The sequence below is a fragment of the Dermacentor silvarum genome, chromosome 8 (assembly GCF_013339745.2).
Source record: "Dermacentor silvarum isolate Dsil-2018 chromosome 8, BIME_Dsil_1.4, whole genome shotgun sequence".
Taxonomy (NCBI): Eukaryota; Metazoa; Arthropoda; class Arachnida; order Ixodida; family Ixodidae; genus Dermacentor; species Dermacentor silvarum.
The window spans coordinates 97,578,900-97,601,133 of record NC_051161.1 but is presented as its reverse complement, the minus strand read 5'-3'; the positions used below and the strand labels follow the sequence as shown (position 1 = coordinate 97,601,133).

General features: G+C 48.5%; 1 protein-coding gene across 1 annotated transcript in view; it reads right to left on the bottom strand.

Annotated features, from left to right (window-relative positions):
- The window catches only part of LOC119462307 (zinc finger protein 346-like), a 46,654-nt gene extending 26,250 nt beyond the window's left edge, over window positions 1–20,404 (bottom strand). The window contains exons 1-5 of the mRNA XM_037723650.2: window positions 19,004–20,404; window positions 17,945–18,074; window positions 12,452–12,613; window positions 1,863–1,951; window positions 50–98 (exon numbers count right to left, since the gene is read on the bottom strand). Of these exons, the coding sequence (XP_037579578.2) occupies window positions 50–98; window positions 1,863–1,951; window positions 12,452–12,613; window positions 17,945–18,074; window positions 19,004–19,462 (889 nt within the window). The 5' untranslated portion in view covers window positions 19,463–20,404. The remainder of the gene's footprint in view (window positions 1–49; window positions 99–1,862; window positions 1,952–12,451; window positions 12,614–17,944; window positions 18,075–19,003) is intronic.
- Window positions 20,405–22,234: the final 1,830 nt, after the last annotated feature.

Genomic DNA, 22,234 nt, shown 5'->3' with positions numbered 1-22,234 from the left:
GAGGTTTTAAAGACCAGCTGAAGAAGGACAGCAAAGCATCGCGACTCACCTGCACTTGCCTTGCCTTTGTCAGGACGTTTATCTGCACCTTTCTGCTCCTGGTATCAGAAGGGGGTAGCCAAGAGAGGAGTTAATAACAAAAAAGGCAAGCTAATCTGTGCCTCCACTGTCTTACACTTCTCTCCAGGCTATGCGTCAAGTTGTGACCACGCAATGCGCAGCACCAAGAAATGGAATACGTTTTTTTACGGGAACTGCACATGATGCCTTACACAAACCCCAATAGACATCGCTGTAATGCCTATTCTTTATGCTAACAGACCTTTTCGTGAGCCCTACTGGACACTCTTACTGCAACACATAGCCAAAAAACGCCTGTCCAACATTGTGACTAAGAATGACAGGGCTGACTCGTAGGTCTCGACAGGCCCTTGAAGTGAGCAGACCGGACATGTCAGAAATCTGTCAGCTTTCGGGTTTAATTTGGGGACGTATTCTCGGAAGACCACTTTCGGTGATATCGCCCTCGCGTGACTTACTGCTCAACCAGCCAGTAAGCGCACACTGAAAGTGATATCGCCGAAAGCGTTCGTCCGAGAATACGTCCTCTGCCGAGTGCTAGCCGATGCTGGCGTATGCTGTGCGGTGCACCGGCACTCATGAGGACGGAAGTATCTGCAACTGATTTAATGTGACTCCAATGCTGCTGCCACTACAACCTTTTCAAGCACTTTGCAAGGCAGACTGGGAAAGAAAGCCCTGCTTGTCAACATCATACGTACTACCATCAGCCTTGAAATCTCTTGAAGTTAGAATGACAGAAAGCTGAGAGAGAGCGTGTAGGTTGATGGTTTGTAAGGTCATGCGGAGAAGACAGTGGCATTTGTCACATGCAAAAAAAAAAAAAAAAGGCAATGCTCCAACAATGTTCTACCCTAAACTCAGAGATCCTGGCCTTTCAATGATAAAACACATTTTGTCTATTATATACCCTTCTGACAAAGCATAAGTGGCAATGCACTAACTGCAATGCTACAAAACAAATGCACTTTCATAACACTCTAGTTATAGGCCCAACATTCCAAGCAGAATGCAGAGCAAAAAAAAAAAAAAAAAACTAGCTTGTACAAGAAACTTTACAAAAGTTACGACAGCACATGCTAGAAAAATTGTTAGTAGCCAAGCAGAAATGAGGCAGTAGCTGCAGACACCATGCAAACTGTGGCACTCTTCAAGAACAAGTCTTTCATTTAGTCATGATACAAATGTAGCGCTATCATTTAGTCAAGATACAAATGCACTGTACAAGGCATTCACTCTACGGTGATTGTAACTGGTAATGGATGTTAAAAGCATTATAGAGAGTGAAAGTCCATACATATATAACCACGAAATTTTTCCACGAGCATAAAATACCCACTGTATTTGTCATTGCATGACTGTTCCCTTCAAACGGCCTGTGAGAAACACCCAGTCGTCATGAATGACAAACATACTGCGCCATTCCCAACACTGCAGCGACAGTAGAAACAGAATTCAAGAAGGCTGGGCATACTCTAAGAAAAACAAAGAAAATGGAAAACCCAGGATCTCGCCTAGCTTACAGCGTCAGCTGAGAATAAAAAATAAAACAGCCCACACCAATGCACTGCCCAAATCAGAGCAGTGATGACTTTTTTTTTTTTGCGAGTGCGCTCCCTGCAACAACAGGATGCAAGGTGACGTACGCACGAATAATGTGTTATCAACTTGGCTCATGTGCCACCGGGGAGCACTGTTGGACACTTGGTGCCTGCAGGCCGCAGGTTGACGGAGCGCGCACCCCCTGCAAACCCCAGAAAATCACGAGTGGCGAGCTTTACCTTCCCTTTACCGGTGGCCGATGGCGGACTTCCGGTTGCAGATGGCTGCTGCGGCTGCTGCTGTGCCTGGAGCAAGCTTTTCACCTTGGCTGTCAAGCAGAAGAAAAGCGAGAAGGCCATGAGCATCCCGGAAGATGGGCACAGCCCGGGCGCCGTAAGGAGGTCAGGCGTGCTCGCTCCCATTGCGAGGGTCTCTGCACCCCGGCCACAGAGCCCAAGTCCAGGGAGCAACACTGTGGATCCTGACCGCGGAACTCTTAAGCGCCCACCACTGCCCTCTAGGAGCCCCCGCGAATATCGCAGGACGGCACACCTACGCCCACACGCTAGCAGCACTCCCGCAATTTGGCGGCTGAGAATGCTATCTGCAAGAGCGTCCAAGATGGCTTTCAAGAGTTAAAGAAAACCTGAAGCCACCTCGGCACTGCACGGTGGCAATCACGTTGGCTTCCGAACAATCACGGTGACCCTCAGCTGCCAGCAGGGAACGAGCCCTTTGCTGTAGTATTCCTCTACTCTCCGAGATGTGCCGCTCACAGCTGGGAAGCTGATGCATTGTCCACAACACACGGGCAGACAGACAGACAAGCACCGACTAATACAACTGCGAGCACCATTGCCAGTGGTGCTGGACGCCAGGCCGTCAAAGGCAAAAGTTTGCAGGCTGGCCTTCGGGCAACCAATCACGCTACAACTACAAACCCCTGACCTCTCCTCCATGCAGCAAGCCCTGCTCAGACAGTCACCATCCATTCCCAAGCACAAACGTTTGCCAGGACAGACAGCTGGCATTTTTGCAAGACCCTAAGAACCTCCGAACAGAGTGGCACGGAGCCCTGAAACGCCTGGTATCTTCCCCCAACAACTCAAACTTGTAAATATCAGCAACCATTGAAAAAGAACCCGCAGCGTCACATGCTACCCATGGTAGCTTTCACCCTCGCTCCCAAGCGCCCAATAAAGAATGAGACACGTTCAACAAAGCCCTTCCCTTGTGAAACCATGCCCCTTTCCAACAAGAAGGGAAGTCCACGGTTGCACAGTCACCATTCCCAAGTCTGCGCAGGGATCGCTGCATGGTGGCGGTCGCTTGTTCCGGAGGCCAGTGACACTCTAATAAGTGCTCGCTAATCCTTTGAAGGACCCTAGCACCGCGTGAAGTCTGGAATGTTCCAGAGAAGGCAGGAGACTAGGTCACTGTGCAATCATTGGCTAAGAGGATTCTACGCAGCTCAGACAACCTCACCAAACAACATTTGATCCACAACAGCAACAGTGCATGGCTGAGTGGTGCAAGCCGGCATGCAGGACAAGTCGGGTGACATGCCCTAGCCAGCAATTTTGTATGCCCTGGAGATCACTCAGACGTAAGTGGACCCAAGCTTTTGTCTTCAATTTAAAAACGTTCACATGGGCCTTTACTGCAAGCTCTTTCCCATGATATGATGCACGGATGTTGCCAGTGCAACTACAAGGTCACAGTGCCGAAAATACCTCAATTGTGCCATATGTGGCCAACAGATGCACGGATGACCTGTGCCACTCCTGAACTGATTATAAGCGGCTATTGACATCACCCCAAGTCAGTACATAGTCAGGTTATCGATACTCAAGGTCTAGCATCCTAAAACTGTGCATTATTTTACAAGGGCCACTGTGGCAGACAAAACTGCCAGGGTTCATTTAATGGGAACCTATATCTATGCGGCTGATCATTTTCATGCACTGCCTCCATTAGAATGTGCCCATAAAAGCTGAAAATCATGCCAGTAATCTCTCACTCAGTGGCAAAACACTATACCTGCTGAGCCACCACAACAGGTGATTAAGGTTGCTACCTGTACCCATTATAGGCAGGGTAAAGGCGATGAATTTCAAAGCTTCCTCTTCTTTAGTATTGATGGTGCGGAAACAAGAGAAACCTACTTTTCCCCAAACAGTACCTGCACATGCCATACCAAATAGCACTTCTATGCTTAAGCTTGGCCTTTCAAACACCATGGTCAGTGCAAGATAAATTTTAAAAATGAAGAAAAAAATCAGTGCGAGTGGTCCCCCCCCCCCTCACCCCCCTAGGAATCCCAGACGAGCTAAAGTACTAATGCGCCTGGCCCAACACTCTGCCACCACCTACATACAGCAGTCTCGAAGCTGATAGCTGTAACCTGGAATAATGCAGAGCTGTCATCAATGCCAAGTAGGCACCTCCTGCTCCAACCTCCAAATCACCAACTGTTAGCGTTGGGGTAGAGCTGACGTTGCATGCCAGCATTTTACGGAGGACTGTACCACGGAAACGGGCACGGTGCACAAGGCGACCAGGTGTACCACTGCTGACCACTGCCTATAACTTGAAGTGATTGGTCATCACTGATTGGTCGTCACAGCAGCATGGCTGCTGAAGAGGGTCTTCGACAGGTCACTACCTCCAACCACTGCAGGACTCTTCCCGACTGTTGCATGCACCGTTGCTGCAGAGCAACACTACAGCTGCAAGAACGTCAGCAGCAACGTCACAGCTGAGCATATTCAGACCTGTTCAGCGTGTCACAACTTTGGCAGCAACAGTAGTACACTATTTAGCCCTATATCAAACATGTTGAATGATCAGAGGCAATAGCTATGACCCAGAGACGCAGCTACGACTGCTGCTGTATCTACCCATATGTTAAAAAATTGTAGCATAACCAAGGACTGTTCGCATGCTATTAGGGCCATAGCAAGCACTTGGAAGTGATTCATACGCATCACATGGGCACATTTAAATAGCTGCCAAGTCAACTGCCTTCGATATTCCCCAAGGGCGCGTGCTTTCACACTGGTGGTTGACAGAGGTAGCACGGCCGCCCACAACTCATGACCAAGAAGAGACTCGAGGCAACCGGTGTTCACACTGGCCATTGCGACCTAGGTTGCCTGTCACCATACCACAACGTCTCGCAATAGCTGTCATTGACATCTGCTCACACTGCCGTCGTCGCGTCAAATAAACGTCAGCATATTCCAATGTCCTGCTCCTGTGCTTCTGATTGGTTCCGCAGTGTTGCGATGCCAGTCGACGAGCTGAAAGAAAGAGCAGCAACTTCGCCCGAAAGGCGAAGCATCGATTGCGATAGCAAATAAGAGACAGCTATACGAAGTAAGGATAGTAGTTTTATCGGCCATATAAACTTGAAATATTCACTTCCTAACTAAATTAACAACCGTGGTGTCAGCGTGCCAGGCATACTAGAACACACCACAATCTATGATCGCTGTCAAAACGCTGGCATAGGAAGCACGGCAGCAGCAGCGAGCGAAGTTACCTCTGTGCTGTGTATCGCTTCAGCGCAAACTGAACGACAAGAACAGCGCACACAGTAAGGTATGAGCCGCTGGCAGTTGCTTTCAAGATAAGGCACTCGCGACCATGCAAAGTACGCAGTTGGTGCCAGAGTAAAACGCAGCCCCACCTCCCTCTCTGCGCGCGGTTGCGAATTACGTAGTTGCTGTCGGAGAACAAAGTCTCTTCATAATGAAGGCGTTTTATTCGGTATTTCTGCTTCAGCGAACTTTTCGAGAACGAAAATGGGACTGAATTGAAATTAGAACTGCTGAGTAGTCAAATTAGAAGGCCCTTCCAAAGCTGTGACGATCCTATGTCCGCTTGAACGAGGTTTTCGCGAATGAAGTCGAATTCAAAGTACCGATTTACGCCACTGCAATCCATAGCCACACATGGGCATCACGCACCTGCGCGAGACTGCACGGGATCACCACAATCGCTGCCGTTTTCTGCGGTGTGTGTGCGGTCGAAATGGCTACGCCCAACGAAGAAGCGTAAATTTCCCTCTCGAGAAGGCACATATGATCGCAGAGGCAGAAAGCGGAAGGAAAAAATTTAGCAGTTTCGCCCGCAAGGCGAAGCATCGATTGCAATAGCTTGATTAGTAAAGAGCTAGTATATGAAGCAAGGATAGTATTTTAATAGGCCGTATAAAGTTGTAAACATTCGCTTACTAACTAAATTACCAAGCACGGTCACAGCGTATACAGGTAAACATGAACACATCTCGCTCAATGACTGCGGAAACTTGGTGTCAACACGTTGCAGTGAAAAGGCACGGCAATAGCATCGAGCGAATTGATCTCCATGCCGCTTCAACGCGAACTCTCGCTTTCGCGAGAAGTTCAACGCGAACTTCTCTCGCTTCCAACGCGAACTGACCGTTGAAAGCACAGCGCACACGAAGTTGCACTTTGCCCACATCGCAGATCGCTTTGAAGATGAGGCCCGTGCGGGCACGCACTTTGTGCACTTCGCAGATTGCTTTCAAGATACGGTGGCCGCACCGCAGCCACTGTTGTCAACATGATGCCAATGTCTCGTCGTCTGGAGAAAACGACAACCCGCTAGACACACTGACCCCGGCAACTGCTTTGAAAGTAATGGATCCTTTTGACCTCATCAGAAGAGTTATCAGAGCCCATGACAATGACATTGCGATGGCTCTTTTAACGGACTGTGAAACTCGCGTAACACCTTTGCTTGCCGTGAAGCGTAAGAAATCCAGGCTGACCCACTTCTCGAAATATAACTTCCGGTAAGCGCAAGCTTGCCAACTTTGTCATAAATATGCAACGAAATTGTGATAATTCGAACCACTTCATTGCGACAGTGCATGTGCCACAAAATGAGTGTTTTGTGATCGGCCGGGCAGCGTATTTCCAATTGCTAGTAGATACAGCGCTTGACCGCTGGCGCCACGCTGCGCCGCTGGCGCGTACCATGTTTCGAGCCGCCGCCGTTGGAACGGAGGAGGCATTGACGGAGAAAACACTGGGCTGGTGGTGACTAGCCTGCTGTTGGGATCGGTGGTATTATAAACGCATCACTGTTTTGATGATCCAAATATCTCACTATCAGGGAGGGAGCAGTCTACCTGACTGGAGCAGTATTTTTTTATTTGGGGTGTTGCTACACTGCGCTCCGCAACACCCCAACGACCGCCGCTTCGCGTCGGCACCACAGCTGCCGCCGTGGCACCGAGGTTCAAGCGACCGCGCTGGCAAACAGGGGGAAAAAAAGAGAAAAGCGTAATATTAAGAAAAAAAAATAAATTCTAGCCAGGGCGGGTTTCGAACCAGCGTACGCATGATCCCAAAGCGAGTGCCGTAACCACTCAGCCATACGGCCACGCTTCCAAGGTTGCATTCGTGCGAACCATATGATTGCGTTCGAGTGCCCTTGGCGAACGGAACCACCTAGAAACGCGGTACGCGTGAGCAGCGCAGCGTGGCGCCAGCGGTCAAACGCTGTATCTACTAGCAAATGGAGTGTTGCGGCCGGGCACGCACGTTGATTTAGGCGTCAGGCCGCAATGTACGAAAAAGGCTGTAACAGTGGCGTGAAATGCATTCTCTCGTAAAGTCGACACTTTATTGACCGCCTTCGGTGCGTATCAACCTTTGCCCCCCCCCCCCCCCCCCCCCGCCATTGCGAAGATTTCCCGGACGATGGTTTCGGTTTCGTTCGCAGCTTTGCCGTTTTGCATACTAATTTCGTGTCAACGAAGTCCCTCCCCAACGAAATTTTTCGCGTGTCCCGTGAATTTAATTGTAGCGGGACTCGACTGTATATAGTACATACAGTAAAACCTCGATAATTCAAACTCGGTTAATTCGAAATTTCGGTTAATTCGAAGAATTTGAGCGGTCCCGTCATTCTCAATGCAAATTCTACCGGATAATTTGAATGGCCCGCGCGGCTCTATTCGAATAATTCGAAGTTTCCGGCTAGTAGCAACATGCGGCGGTTAGGTTAGGGCGCTCCGTACAGTCGCCAACCGATTTTCCGAGCTCGAGGGGACTGAAAAATAGTCCGGAAAACTCGTTCGGCCGAAAAAAAAAAAAGTTATTAGTGCGGCTTAAAAAAATCTCTAATAATGCCCTGCCTCATACTACGCTTGGAGGGGATCGACCTGCTTGGATTTGCGCAGCAATGACGTCGTCTCCGTGTACAGTCGACACGAACGTCACCGCGTTGGCGATCTCCGCCAACGGAGTTCGCCACGAAGATCCAAGAAACGAGCTTCGCACCGCTTAGCTCTCGCGAAGGTACAGGAAGTAGCGCCGATCACTGAGACATGGGTCTCCGAGACACCTGCTCAGTGTACACGCCACGTTCAAAATAGCAACCGAAACTTGAGAAAAAAAAAAACTCACTGAATTAACAAGCGTGGTGTCAGCGCGCACGAACGAGCGCGGCCGCCGCAGCGAGCGAAGGTTCGTGCGGTCTATCGCTTCAATGGAAACTGAGCGGCGAGAGCACAGCGCATACAAAAGGTCAGAGCCATCTGGAGATCGCTTTCAAGATACGGTGCGCACGAGAAACCGCTCCGGCACTAAGTACGCAGTTGTTAGAAGAGTAGAAGAGCACATACGGCGGGCGCGCGGCGATGATTTTATCGCCCTTGGACTTTGTATGGAACCTCAGGGCGGCGACGCCGACGGCGAAAATCCGCTTGAAGTGTCCATATAATTGGTGTCGCAATAAAAAAACATCCCACAATAAATGGTTACAACGATAGTGCTGAGCGCATTACTAAGAAAAAAGAAAAAGAGCAGTACTCTGGAGCGTTTTGTCAGCCAAGGAAGAGCGGGCATGGCCTCCGAGACTGGAGGATTGCACTAGCTCTCTATTGATAGCGCGCGTTCCAATCTTGGAGGCTACACAGCGAGCCACTGGAATCCAAGCCAGTGCAAAATCCAACATGGCGGCCTCCAAGATTGGGTAGCGCGGCTCGGAAAGAGCGATTTAGTCCGCAAAATCGAACTTTGGGGTCTCAATTCGTCCGAAAAATTGGGTGCGAAAATGCATGAACTCAATGGGAACCCTGACGGTGCATTTTATTGCGATAGCAATTATATGGACACTTCAACCAGATTTCTGCCGTCGCCGTGAGGTTCCGTATAGATAAAATCTTCGCCGCGCGCCGTATGCTCCAGCGGAAGCGTGTGCGACGCGCGCTATCACGGAGAGCGAACGCACTCAATCTCCCACGCGCAAGCAAGGAAGCGGAAAGCCAGCGCCGGAGGGAGCGGGGGGGGGCACTTCTACTCTGCCAACAACCGCGCTCGTCGCTCGACCGCACCGTCTCTTATCTCCACACGGCTCTGACTTTTATGCACTGTGCATTCGCTGCTCAGTTTCTGTTAAAGCGATAGACCGCACGTACCTTCGCCCACTGCAGCGTATGGGCTTGCTGCCAGCGTTTTGACTGTCGTCTGCAGTCATTCAGTGTGATCTATTCATGTTTGTTTGTGCGCGCTCACACCACGCTTGTTCATTCAGTTAGTAATAGTCGGGCCACATTTTCCAACGCACGCTACACATGCAATGCTGCCCGGATCGGCAGTGCAGCGCTACAGGTGTGTCCCTTCGCACGCGCTGCCCACGGGACGCGCTTCTCATCAACACCACCGTTTCACACGCGCCTTCTCGTGGTCATCGAGTCTCTCTTCATGTCGCTCTACTTACGCTGCAGCACACCTGCTTACTTAATCAGCTCATGTTTACTACAATTTATATTGCTACCAAAGCCGCTCACCTTACATCGTATGACATTGCTGTGTTGCTATCGCATTCATTGCTTCGCCCTTAGGGCGAAACTGTGACATTTTTTGAAGTCCGGAATATCCAGCAAGTCCAAATTTTTGGAGTCAAGCACCACCACGCCCGCTTTCGCGGCAGTTATCGATTCCGTGAACATCGTCCGCAACTTTGTTGAGTGCAGTGCGGGTGATATTTGTATGCTACGTTTTTTGAGCCAGCTGGAGAGCATGGCACTAGGGGCGGCGAACCAGCGCGCCAAGTAATCCCGCATCGGTAATTACATTGAGTAATTTTTCTCGGACATGGAAAATAAAGGTGATTTCTTTGTGCTGCAAGTTCCCCCCCCCCCTTGCTTGTTTTCTTTTTTTATTATTCATTTCGGTTAATTCGAAAATCCGCTTAATTCGAAGAATTTTCGCGGTCCGGCGACCTTCGAATTATCGAGGTTTTACTGTACTAATTTCGCATCAACAAAGTTCCGCCCCAACGAAAATTTTCGCGTGTCCCGTGAATTTCGCTGTAGCGGGACTCGACTGTATCGCTGCTACCTGAGAAACTCAACGGTTTTACCGTTGTGAAAGAAAGCTCAGCATTCCTGAAAGTTGCCAGCATAGAAAATTAATCTAAATACTATCTAAAATGAACACTGTCATAGCAGTAGGCTTCGTTGTGCACCAGTCACATAGGGCCCTTCTAACTGCGATCGAATTGAGTCGGGATCGAATTTCTTGATCTCGACTGGCGTCACTGTGCAAGCTGCAGAAGGGAGCCAATCGTGAATGAGAGATTCAATCCTGATTGGTCTCAATCACCATCGAAATTGCCCTGTGTAATCAGGGTATTAAAGAATACTGAAAAAACATTAAAACTGAAGACCGCATCGGATTTGCATCTAGGAGACTCGAGAATCCAATACACAGTGATTATATCATATTTTATCAACAGATGGCTGCATGCCAAGGGGCACGATGTCACGCTTACCACGGACAGCCAGCGCTTAATGTAGCTTTTCTGATCTTCACACACCTAGTGCCAAGCTTTGCAAGTGCATAAGTATGCAAAGTGCTAGCGAATGTAACAGCACGAGCGGTGATTGTGACTGACGAAAGTAGGAATCACATGGTATAATCCGGCAGGAAATCCAGCGTCCGACTTGTCGTACTAACGGCCGCACACCAGTGATTTCCAACAATTTCCAATAAAATGCACCGTCTGACTGGTCACTGGACGAAAGACAAACTTCCTAGATATTGTCGTACGACAGCCGCAGTGATCAGACGAGCGTCTGATCACTGTGGCTGTCGTACGACAATATCAATAGCACAGATAGAGTGTTTCGTTGCGTGTCAGATTGCGTGTTGCACCCGGTGCCGTCGGCAGGCCTGTTCCTTGCAGGTTGGATGACCCCGGTCAAGGCGTTCACCTCTATCACCGCTCACAGCGGTACGAAAATCAACTACAATTTGCTTCTGAAGTGAAATAGTAACTAATGAAATAGTGCACAGAATGCACTCTAGAATACCTGAAGGCCGTGCTACTCACATGACATCGTTATTATTCTCAAGAGCACATTAGCAAAAGGAAAAAAAAAAAGCGTTACTTGCACGGCGAGTTACAAAGAGATAGTCAACTGATGCAAGCTGCTTTTCCATGAGTTGGTTAGGGGCACCCGAAACCTTCAGAATAAAGAGAGATCCATAGAAGCTCATGCATGCATGTGGAAACAACAAAAGTTCAGTATGAATCGCAATCTCGGCACACAAGACATATTGTTATGCACCTCTCACATCCAGGCTGCAGACTACGGCTGCAAGGAAAAGTTTCGTTAATGGCTCCTGAGACATGACAACTTTAGTAGATAAGATGCAGTTTATGACTGGCCGCCAACCAATTTTTCGATGTCCAATTCGTCAGATCTGCTAAATTAACAGAAATTTCTTGTACCACAATTACCCGAGTAGCTGTGAGTGTAGCTTTGAATGCAATGGCACCTTATTAAATTTTTCAGATGCAAACAATGTTGCAAACGTAATGCTGCGAATGCAGGCCATTTAGGCTGCAACATGTGAGATGTACTGAGATGTGATTGATAGCCAAGTTTGTAAAGGAATCGACCGAGCAATTCAACCTTTCGTGGTGGATATTCCCAAAGACGAATGTAAGACTCGTTGGGAGGCCCAGCCTTCGTGCGTGCACCTGCTGCGACCTTGCTGCTTCACAGACAAGAAAGGAGGAGGTTTGTTGGAAACAATGTCAAGCATGATCCCTCCCCTAATCTTCGGCAGAAGTTCCCTGTGTGAACACCCCTTACAGCTCTTGCGAGCGGTCATCGTCATCATTCAACATCAGCCTGTGTAGGTCCACTGCAGGCCCACGGCCTTTCACAGTAGCAGTGGTGCTCTGTCTTGCTGGGAAACTGAACACTACAAAGCCACGCATTGCGACAGCTGTTGTCCCACCCACAAAGATATCTAGTTACCCCCGTCTTGGGCTAGCAGACTCCATGCCACGTCAGCAGATTTCCTATTCTGAAAACGATTAGTCACTTTGTGTAACTACCACTCTCTGAAGGACACTTGTCCAATCTGGACAACGTGTGGGCGTATACTGCATGTTTTGCACTTGCTGCGTGACACGGATTCATTCGTTGCACGCGTGCAGAGCTTTTCTATGCGATGTGCGACCCTGTGACTGGCTGATCAATTACAAAACGCAGTTTTTAATTACGCTTTGCAGCTACGAGTCAGTGCTCGTCCTATGCCCCCTTCACCGTAAGCCCTCATTTTGGTACAGCACTGTATTCTTGTCAATCTGTCCTCTGCTGCCCCCGACTCCATTGTCCTTCCAGCTGGGACTTTATCCTCCATTGTTACAACTTTATCATGTTTGAGCACAGGCCCGCGAGAGTGACAGCGCGCAGCCAGCTACACCCACGCATCCAGACGGACGACGAGAAATGGTGGGCCGTCTGCCCGTGCCCCCCGGCACAGCTCACCCTTGGGGAAGTGCTGGGACAGCAGGTGTTCGGAGTACTTGGGATGCACATTCAGGGACTTGCTGAGACACAGGTGGCGGTCACTGCGTAGGTGGCCCACCAGGTGGTCCTTGCACGGCACCGAGATGTGGCACACCCGGCAGTGGAACTTGCTCAGCTCCTCTGCGGCACAACATGACACGGTAAATATTTAATAAAAATAAGAGCGAAAACCAAGACTCAACCATTCCCTGTAGTCCTTGCATCATTTCCTACTATAATATTAATGGAGAAAAATCTGGCAAGGCAGTCGTGCAATCACCCCAAGAATGACAATTTTTTTTATCAGTATTTTTTTTTTTCTTAATGCAGCTTCAAGTGGGTAGTATGTATGCCAATCTTTCTACAATTGGGCATGGTTTCACTGAGAAAACCAGCTAGAGCTCCTTTTATTCTTCTTTGATGTTCAGCTGTGTTGCATGCTAGTCACACATTTCTTTTGAGCAGTTACAATGCCAACTATACTTCACTCTGATACGTAATTTTGAAAGGATAAGTAAGCATCGACACTGAGTATGTGTGCTGCTAGATATGGATGAATCTTAGGCAGTGACACTCCCCATGGATGATTATTTTAGGTATTTTAAAGCGTCCCTTGAATTAACAGTGCTCTGAAAAGAATAGAGTGGTAGAAATTATAGCGCAAATAAGGCCAATCAAGCTCGCACGGCACACTGGAGATGGCAATGCTAGGATAAAACAAGAACCCAGAAGGTTATTCAAAGACAGAAGTATGAAGTTTGGACAAATCTAGGTACAGTGGAAGACCGTTGATACGCTTTTCAAGGGACCGCGAAAAAATTATGTAACAGCCAGGAAAACAGAACAGATGAAATCCCGGCCACGGCGGCCGCATTTCGATGGGGGCGAAATGCGAAAACACCTGTGTACTTAGTTTTAGGTGCACGTTAAAGAGACCCAAGTGCTCAAAATTATTCCGGTGCCCTCCACTAGCGGCGTGCCTCATAATCTAATACAGTAACAGTGAAGAAGGCCACAAATTGGAAGAGCAGCATCAGAAACAGCTCCGTGCATATGTATAAAGACGGGACACATACTGTTTTGTGACAATGGTCCCTTTACCACTATCAATATGCTTCGCCAAATAACACAACTGTACCTTGACGAAGCTGACTTTAGGGAGCTGACAAAAACTACAACCACACCGTGACACGCCTTTCGGGACTGACGATCATATACTTCCAGCATTTCATACTTCCGAATTCGCCTCTGCATGACTAACTTACATGACCAACACACTGAAATGCTACTTAAGATGCGGGAATTACAGAATGGCAATGTTCCATAATAACCCATAAAATAACCCATAAGAGTCGAAGGGCTTTCGGTTGGGACCGCAAAAACGTGACGCAGCAGCAGGGAAAACGCAACAGTGAGGAACGTATCAACGGGTTCCACTGTACTACCCATCATTCCCAACAGGATGAAGCAGTTCAAGCGGCATTCCTCCCTCTAGTATTCTGGGCCATAGACTCAGGGAGACAGACAGACAGATTGGAAAGGAAAAGTAAACAAATATAGTTCAGCTAGACTGGTAGATTGTGCCTATGGAACACTGCATAGGTGAATCATCATCAGCAGCAGCAGCCTATTTATGTCCACTGCAGGACGAAGGCCTCTCCCCCTGTGATCTCCAATTACCCCTGTCTTGCGCTAGCTGATTCCAACTTGCGCCTGCAAATTTCCTAACTTCATCACTCCACCTAGTTTTCTGCCATCCTCGACTGTGCTTCCCTTCTCTTGGTATCTGTTCTGTAACTCTAATGGTCCACCGGTTATCACACAGTGATGAATGATGGTGAATCACACAGTGATGCAAAGCATGGAGAGTTAGAAAGGATGGCAATGGAGATAGAGGGTAGCCCAGTGGTGCCACCTTGACATTCCTGTCCCATCTTGACGTGCCATTGTGTTGTTTGGTAATGTCTGTTCGGACCGTTGCTTCTGTGGTTCTCTACAATGTGTAGCAATTAGTCCAAACGAAAGCACAGACTTGATTTGGCACCACTTTTTTTTTTTGAAATATGCGTGTGCTAAAATGACAAAAGACGGGGGATGCACTGCATGTTCCATCTACCTCGTCTGTGGGTCCTTTGTGATTTGACTGCATACAAGGTCTGTTAGAAAAGTATCCGACCTTATTATTTGTTTTTTTTTTTTGCGAACACCTGATGGATATGAAACAAGTGCGCATCAGCCGACCTTGAACCTTCGTGTGCATGTGCGAATGTTTTCCCGCCTGCCGATAGCGTCAGTCGCTGGGACGCAGCGTGTGAGTGAGGTAGTGTGCAGTGCTCTCGTCAGTTTTATTGCGATAGCAATTATATGGACACTCAAAAGCAGATTTCTGCCGTCGGCGTCGCCGTGAGGTTCCGTATGACGTCAATGGAGATGAAATCGTCGCCGCGCGCCGAACGCTGTATGTGCGAGTGAAAGGGCGCGAGGGGCGCGCGCTTTCAAGGGGAGTGAACGCACGGCGGAGAACAAACACGCATTCTGCACCGTGCTCGCTTAAGGGCTGCAGAAGTAGGCGTCTCTTTCCTCCTTTACTATCACCATATATGATGAGCAAACGCGCCTTCTTCCGACGCGCGAGAGGCCGTGGGGGAGGGGGGGGGAGGCGACGTTTAGCTGCGGCACCAAGTGCCTATTTATATCAGAGGCTCCGGCAACAGTCACCAACGCCGCACGCATTTTGAGCGAACGCGGGCAAAACGCCGACGGCGTCGACAACAGTTCTGCGTGTTGCCGGTGCTGCTGCATGTCCAAGTTTATACAGCTGATAAAGCTAATATCATTACTCCGTATAGCTCTCTACCAATTTGTTATCGCAATTGATGCTTCGCCTTTCAGGTGAAACTGCGACATTTTTATTGCAAAGAAAATGACGGAGCGACTGGAGCAGTGCTTCTGCATCAAATTTTGCCAGAAACTGGGCGACTGCCAAGTGAAAATCATTCGGAAGATTCAGACGGCTTTCAGTGACGATGCTATGAGCAGCACACAGATTAAGGAGTGCTACAACCAGCTTAAAGACGGCCGCACATCCGTGCAGAGCGAGCCATGCCCCGGTCGGCCATCAACATGCCGAAATGACCAGGTCATTGCTGAAGTGAACACTGTGGTGATGCGGGACCGTCGTGGGACTATCCGATAAATCGCGGAAGGGGTGGGCATCAGCACTTTTTCTGCACATTCCATTATAACCGAAGATTTCGCCATGAAGAGAGTTGTGGCAAAATTTGTGCCGAAGCTGCTCACAATGGAGCAAAAGCAACTTCGCGTTGAAGTCTCACAGGACATGCTGGATTCCACAAAAAGTGACCCCGACTTCATGAACACCATAATCACTGGCGACGACTCTTGGGTGTACGGGTACGACCTGGAAACCAAATCCCAGTCGTCACAGTGGAAGCATTCCACGTCACCAAGACCAAAGAAGGCCCGCCAAGCACGCAGCAACGTCAAAGTCACGCTGACCGCTTTCTTTGACTCTCGCGGTGTGGTACACCACGAGTACGCACCACAGGGTCAAACAATCCCCAGAGAGTACTACAGGGATGTCCTCCGTCGCCTACGTGATGCTGTGCGGCGCAAGAGACCGGAGTTGTGGTCAACAGGAAATTGGCGCATCCATCGCGACAATGCACATTACTCGCACTTGATTCCGACTTTTTTGGCAAAAAACCATACTCATGTAGTTCAACAGGCTCCTTACTCTCCTAATATGGCCCCTGCAACTTCTGGCTGTTTCCCAAAATCAAGAGGCCATTGAAAGGAGCGCGATTTCAGTCAAAAGAGGGCATTATGGCTGCAACGACCGCTAAACTAAACTCCATTCCGATAGAGGCCTTCTCAGAATCTTCCATCAATGGCAGCACCGCTGGGAGAAGTGTGTGGAGTCCCAAGGAGACTACTTTGAGGGCGATTAGGTTTCCAACACTCCAGTTATGCCAGTTTTTTTTCTTCGGCCAAAGGTCGGATACTTTTTTAACAGACCTCGTATATACACTTCTAAAGGTATCAACACAATAGGTCCCCCATCAAGCACGTTCGGGAAATTTTTTGGCATAAGAACCAGGCTGACAAAAAAGAAAATACAGTGAAATCTACAAAATCACACTTGTGTGATCAGTGCTCTGTGCTCTTATCAACTTCTTCCAAAAACACTGCGCTCATCTTTTGTGGGCCATAAAGGTAAACGTGGGAGTAATACCCGTGCCACACGGGCACCGAAAATGGCATTAACTTCCTAATGCCTTAAGATTTATTGTCATTTGCGTCGTGCCACACGTGCAAATCAAATGGCATTCGCCTTAATGCCATTCCTCACCGAAGGTGTTCACGATTACTCATTCGACTGAGAAATGCGTACACTCGACGCCATACTTTGCTCAGTGCAGTATAATTGAAGTATTTGAAACAGTCTCTACCATGTAAAAAATCATTTATACATAACTTTCAACTACAACGCTCCTGCAAGAAGTTGTACTTGGTGAACTTCTGCAGGTCAGCGTTGGAACGGGATTCGACGGGCCGAGCGCCGTTTTGATTTTGGGCTTCGGATTGACTTGCAATGGCTTACGTTACTATGATAACTTGCAAGGTTGTAAAAGACAGCAACATACTAAAGCTAGCGGCACTATAGTATGCTTATTTCTACATTTCACTAGCCTTGAAGGCAGATTATACTTGTAAATGCATGTTTATCTTTTTATTATTACCATAAAATTGCTCACTTCAGAAGACGCTGTTATCGACATCATCAGGTCAAATGTCATTAAATTTGGACGTGTGACAGCTCCGCAGAAAAAAATGTCATTCGGGAACTCAAGGCCTTAACTACTGAATGCCATTTTCGGTGCCCGTGTGGCACGGGTATAAGTCTAGCAGTTGCTTAGGATATTATTCTTTCATAATGGGTCTCACACATCACAAAACTGAGTGGCATTATAAATCAACGATGCAAAATTATTGGCAAATTCAATATCCTTTGAAACTACTGATAGTGTAAAAAATATGATTGATAGTATTACTACGATACCACTATCAATATTATGATATTTCACTATAGAACTATTGATAGTGAAACAAAAACCATTGTTAGTTGTACTATCTATAATACAATTGACAGCACAGCGATAATTCACTATTGACAGTGCGATCGATTAGGCGGATTATTAGCCAAAATATTAACAGAAGTTTTCTGACAACTGACCGCCACCAATACCCAATTCGCTGCAAGTAGCAACCGGAAAACGTTACAAATTTTATGTTGCAGTGTTTACACGTGGCACATCGCATCAACCTATATTATCGGTAGAGCACTTGTTAGCCATTTTGTTACCATCTTCAGTATGATAATGACTCAGCTATCGATAGTTTTGCATCAGCTAACAAACATTAAGAAAACTACAGCAACAAGGCACTTACTGTTCATGCCCATGAAGTACATCCAACGGAGGCGTTTGATGTGGCGCTGGCTTTCCACGTGGCAGTCAAACAACTCGGGCTGGTCCATCTCAATGTTGCAGAGGTTGCAGCCGTACAGTGGCTTCCCATCCTGCGAGATGAAGACACCACAGAAGGACAAATGAGAGGACTGAGCTTGAAGCACAATCAAGTTACAGGGTTTAACATTCTAGAGCAATGCACAAAGTGACTTGTATGGGGCTCTAGATATTTGTTCGACAACCTGGGGTTCTACAAGCAGCACCTAAATCTACGTACACGGGTGCATGGGCATCCCGACCCCATCAGAATGCGGCTGGGGATCCCGCCCATGTCTTCGTGTCCAGCTACACAACACCCACAACCACACTCGTGGGTCTTTGATATTTGCACTTGCACATGGCCCAGCATCCGGTTGGTGACAGACAGCTTGTGTTGGATTAAATTTATATGTATACCCCTGCACCACTCGTCATTTTATCTTGTTCACATAGCACAAGGACCCTAAGCTTGGTGTCTCACACAAGGCCACCAACTAGCACATGCAGCACTTGTTGAAAGCAAAACATCACGCAGGCAACCTCAACTTCAGCAAGCATGGATGGATCAAAATGTGGTTACATTCCCAATTACTTTGTTCATATCACTTTTGGTGTGTGCAGAGACAGCTTATGCAGACACTGCATAAGGTGGGCAAATCAATGTCAATTCGTGGGCAGGCAAAGCTCCTTTTGCCCCACAGTCAATGAATGCACTGACAGCATGGCGCATTACGATGCCAATGGTTTTTTTTTTTTTTTTTTTTTCGGTGCAGTAGTGCACTTGTGAGTGGTCGCGAGATAGGATCCCAGAGTTATGCGCAAATAAGACCACTTGCCCCCCACTGGATAATATGAATGCCCTGGAGATCAGGTCATTTAATTCATAGTTTTTAGATATTGAGTCAGTCTAATTAGCCGGGGATCCCACTGAAGCTCTGCCTGTTTCCTTTGAGATGCTCTTATCGGAAGTGCAACCAGATCTAGACAACGCTGTTCTCACCTTAGCAGCAGCGCTCGCACCGTCGGGAACCGTACCCGTCTCCTTGGCGTCCCGCAGAAGTCTCTCGATGAACTGACGTACCGACCGCTGAATGGTCTCGTGAACCGATGCCGTGATGGTCTCGGCACCGTCGAGCTCCACGTCGGGGCACAGGTCCCACAACCGGGTCACCTCGGTAGTAGGCTCGTCTTTGATCTCTTCAACCTCGGCCATCACGAAGTCGCGCTCGGAAGGCGCCAGATCGCGCACGATCGTCTCGCCTTCGCCGTCGCCACTTGCGGTGGCCGCTGCAGCAACATCTTCTCCCGCTTCTTCGTGTTCTGGCTCAGCAGAGACGCCGTTCTCGAGAGCCTCCACTCCGTCGTCGGCGCTTGGTTCCGGAGCATCGTTCGGAGCATGTTCATCCAGGGCGTTGTCACCTTCCAACCCGTCCTCTGCCGGGTGCTCGACGTCACCCATCTCGTCGCCCTCCGCATAGTCCGCCTCACCGACTGCTCCTTCTTCGTTAGGATTTACTTCCGCGTCACCATCGCCTTCGTAGTCGGCACCTTCGGCGTCCCCTTGACAACCTTCGGCACCTTCTTCAGGCTCGCCGGCGTAGTCGCCGTTCCCTTCCTCGTCGACCGCGTCGTCGCCCGGTGCCTCGTCGGCTTCGCCCGCTCCCGCGTCTTCTCCCTCGGCGTTTTCGTCGGCACTCACTGCAACACCTCCCTCGTTAGGGGCGGACGCCGAGTCGTCTTCAACGCCGGTCTCCCCGTCCCCGGCGTTCTCGGGAGGGACCTCTTCGTCGTCGTCCGCATCGAGAACGAGCGCCTCGAAGGCCCCGTCGTCTTCCGCATCGGCCTCGGAAGCGTCGCTGATAGTTCGTACCGAACTATCCTCGTTTACGGCTGCCGGCTTGGCGGCGACGGCGCGCTTTTTAGCGGCCGGTTCAATGGCGCCGGTCCGAGGCTTGGCAGCGACGGGCTTTGGCGCAGCCACCTTGCGCGGTGATACAGCCGGCTTCTTAAGCTTGGGGCCCAGGCTTCTCTGAGCCTTCGGAAGAAGCGACGTGCGCTGCTTCCGAGGGAACGTCGTCCTGCGACGCCGTCCTATCGCCGCTATCTCCTAACTTGGCGAATGGTCGACCGCGGCGCGCCGTATTTTTTCGCGGGGGCATTGTCGTGTACTCTCGCCCGGAAAAGGTTGAATATAGTCCACAACGTGGTCCTCACTTACTTGGACGCGCAAGGGGAGTCACGGACTCCGTATAGCTGAAACGCACGACGGATGGGGTTCAGTTTTCTGTACCGCAACAGCAACGCTACGGAACACGCAAACAACAAAATGGAACGCGAACGCTTTGTTGGCGTTGTTTTACGGATTGGATTGACTACGCGCGTGCGGAAATGCAAACGTGGCGACTCCTAGATGGATGGATGATTATGAGCGTCCCCTTGAAACGCGTAGTGGCGAATATCAGCAAGCTCGTCACTTTTACAACAATTTGATCCTTCTCCTGCGCCTATTTTCAGTCTTTTGGGCCCACAATCCGTGCTAAAGAACTATTATTTTTAAAAGAAAACCATTCCCCCAAAACATATATTTTGCGGCACGAGCAGCGAGTGACACCAGGGTGCGACTGTTTTCACAACAAATCCGTGTAGGGGCGGGGCCTCGCCTCGATGATATTATTACAGTGCCTATATAGAAAGTTTATTCTAGGCACTGTAACACATAGAGTTTCTCACTGTTGTAGTGAGAAACTCTATGCTGTAACATTATGGTGTCGGAGAGCGCCGCGCGTGTTGCAGTGATTCATGACGCCGAGTGGTGGCGCGCGCGTCGACACTAAGATGCCTCCGCTGTAGTTTGGCTGCTGCCGGAGCTAGCGAGTGCGCTCGGTTTCCACGGTTATGTTCGATTCTTTTAGCTCCACGGCTAATTTCTGTTTGCATTCACGCTGTGCAGTTGTACCTCCTTGTGGTGACAATAGTTTTACACGTTGCCATGCCGTAAGAAGCCATGGCAAGTCGCATGAAACGACAGACGCACTGTTTTGCGCCAGGCTGCACAACAGGCTATGTTTCTGCTAATAAAGCAAACGAAAAAAAAAAAAAAAAAAAAACATCCCTTTTCTCGGTGCCTGATGACGATGAGGCACTTAAAGCGTGGCAGCGGCTCGGGCCCCATGCATATAAGGCCTTAAAGAAGGACTTAGAAGATATGCCAGCTGCACTTCGAACCCCAGTTGAATCATCTACAGGGTGTCCCAACTATCATACAACAAGATTTTAAAATATCCTAATGCCCCGTAGCTGGACAGAACCAAGGTAATGTTGTTTGCCGTCGCTTGTTGATACTCCGATTAGTTTTTGCATTCCGCTTAATTATATAATTAGTCTTAATTAATCAACTTCTCGAATATTACAATTAGATGGCAAGGGTCAATGTGAAAAATATATAATTTAATAAACTACCGATACAACTTTCTTTTGCTCAATACGTGCTACATAAAAGTGTTTTTCCGAGCGTGAAAGAAGCCAGCGAATACATGCAAAGTGCCTCGAGCGGCCAGTCGCGCGGCAATTTTGCGTGTATTCGCGTGCTTCTTTCACGCTTGGAAAAGCACTTTTATGTAGCACGTATTGAGCTACACAAAGCTGTATCGGTAGTTTTTCAAGTTGCTATACAATTTTCACATTGACACTTTTCATCTAATTATAATATTTGAGAAGTTGATTAATTAATGAAGACTAATTATGTCATTAGGGGGAATGCAAAAATAATCTGAGTATTTACAAGCGACGGCAATAACATTGCCTTGGTTCTGTACAGCTACGGGGCATTTGAATATTTTAAAATCTTGTTGCATCATAGTTGGGACACCCTGTATAATTGATCATATAATCAAGTACTGTATGTCGTCCTTTTGAGTATTCTTCATGTCCCCGCCGTTCTAGTTCACTAGCGACTAAAATAAGTTTGTTTACTTAACTCGTATGTGGAATGATTTCTAAAGCATCATATATTGGTATTAACCAATTTCACGAGCAGGATGCAGTGCGTCGCAGTAATATGACCTAAGGAGCTCTTCACTGCGAGCCTAGAAATCGGTGCAGCTTTTTTTTTTTACCCACACCACTAGCATAATCTTCTTCGCATTAGCTGAAATCATTCTTTTTGTCACTCCCGACGATTCGGGAAAGCACGTAGAACGCGTGCGACCGAGACGAGTGAAAAATATTTGTG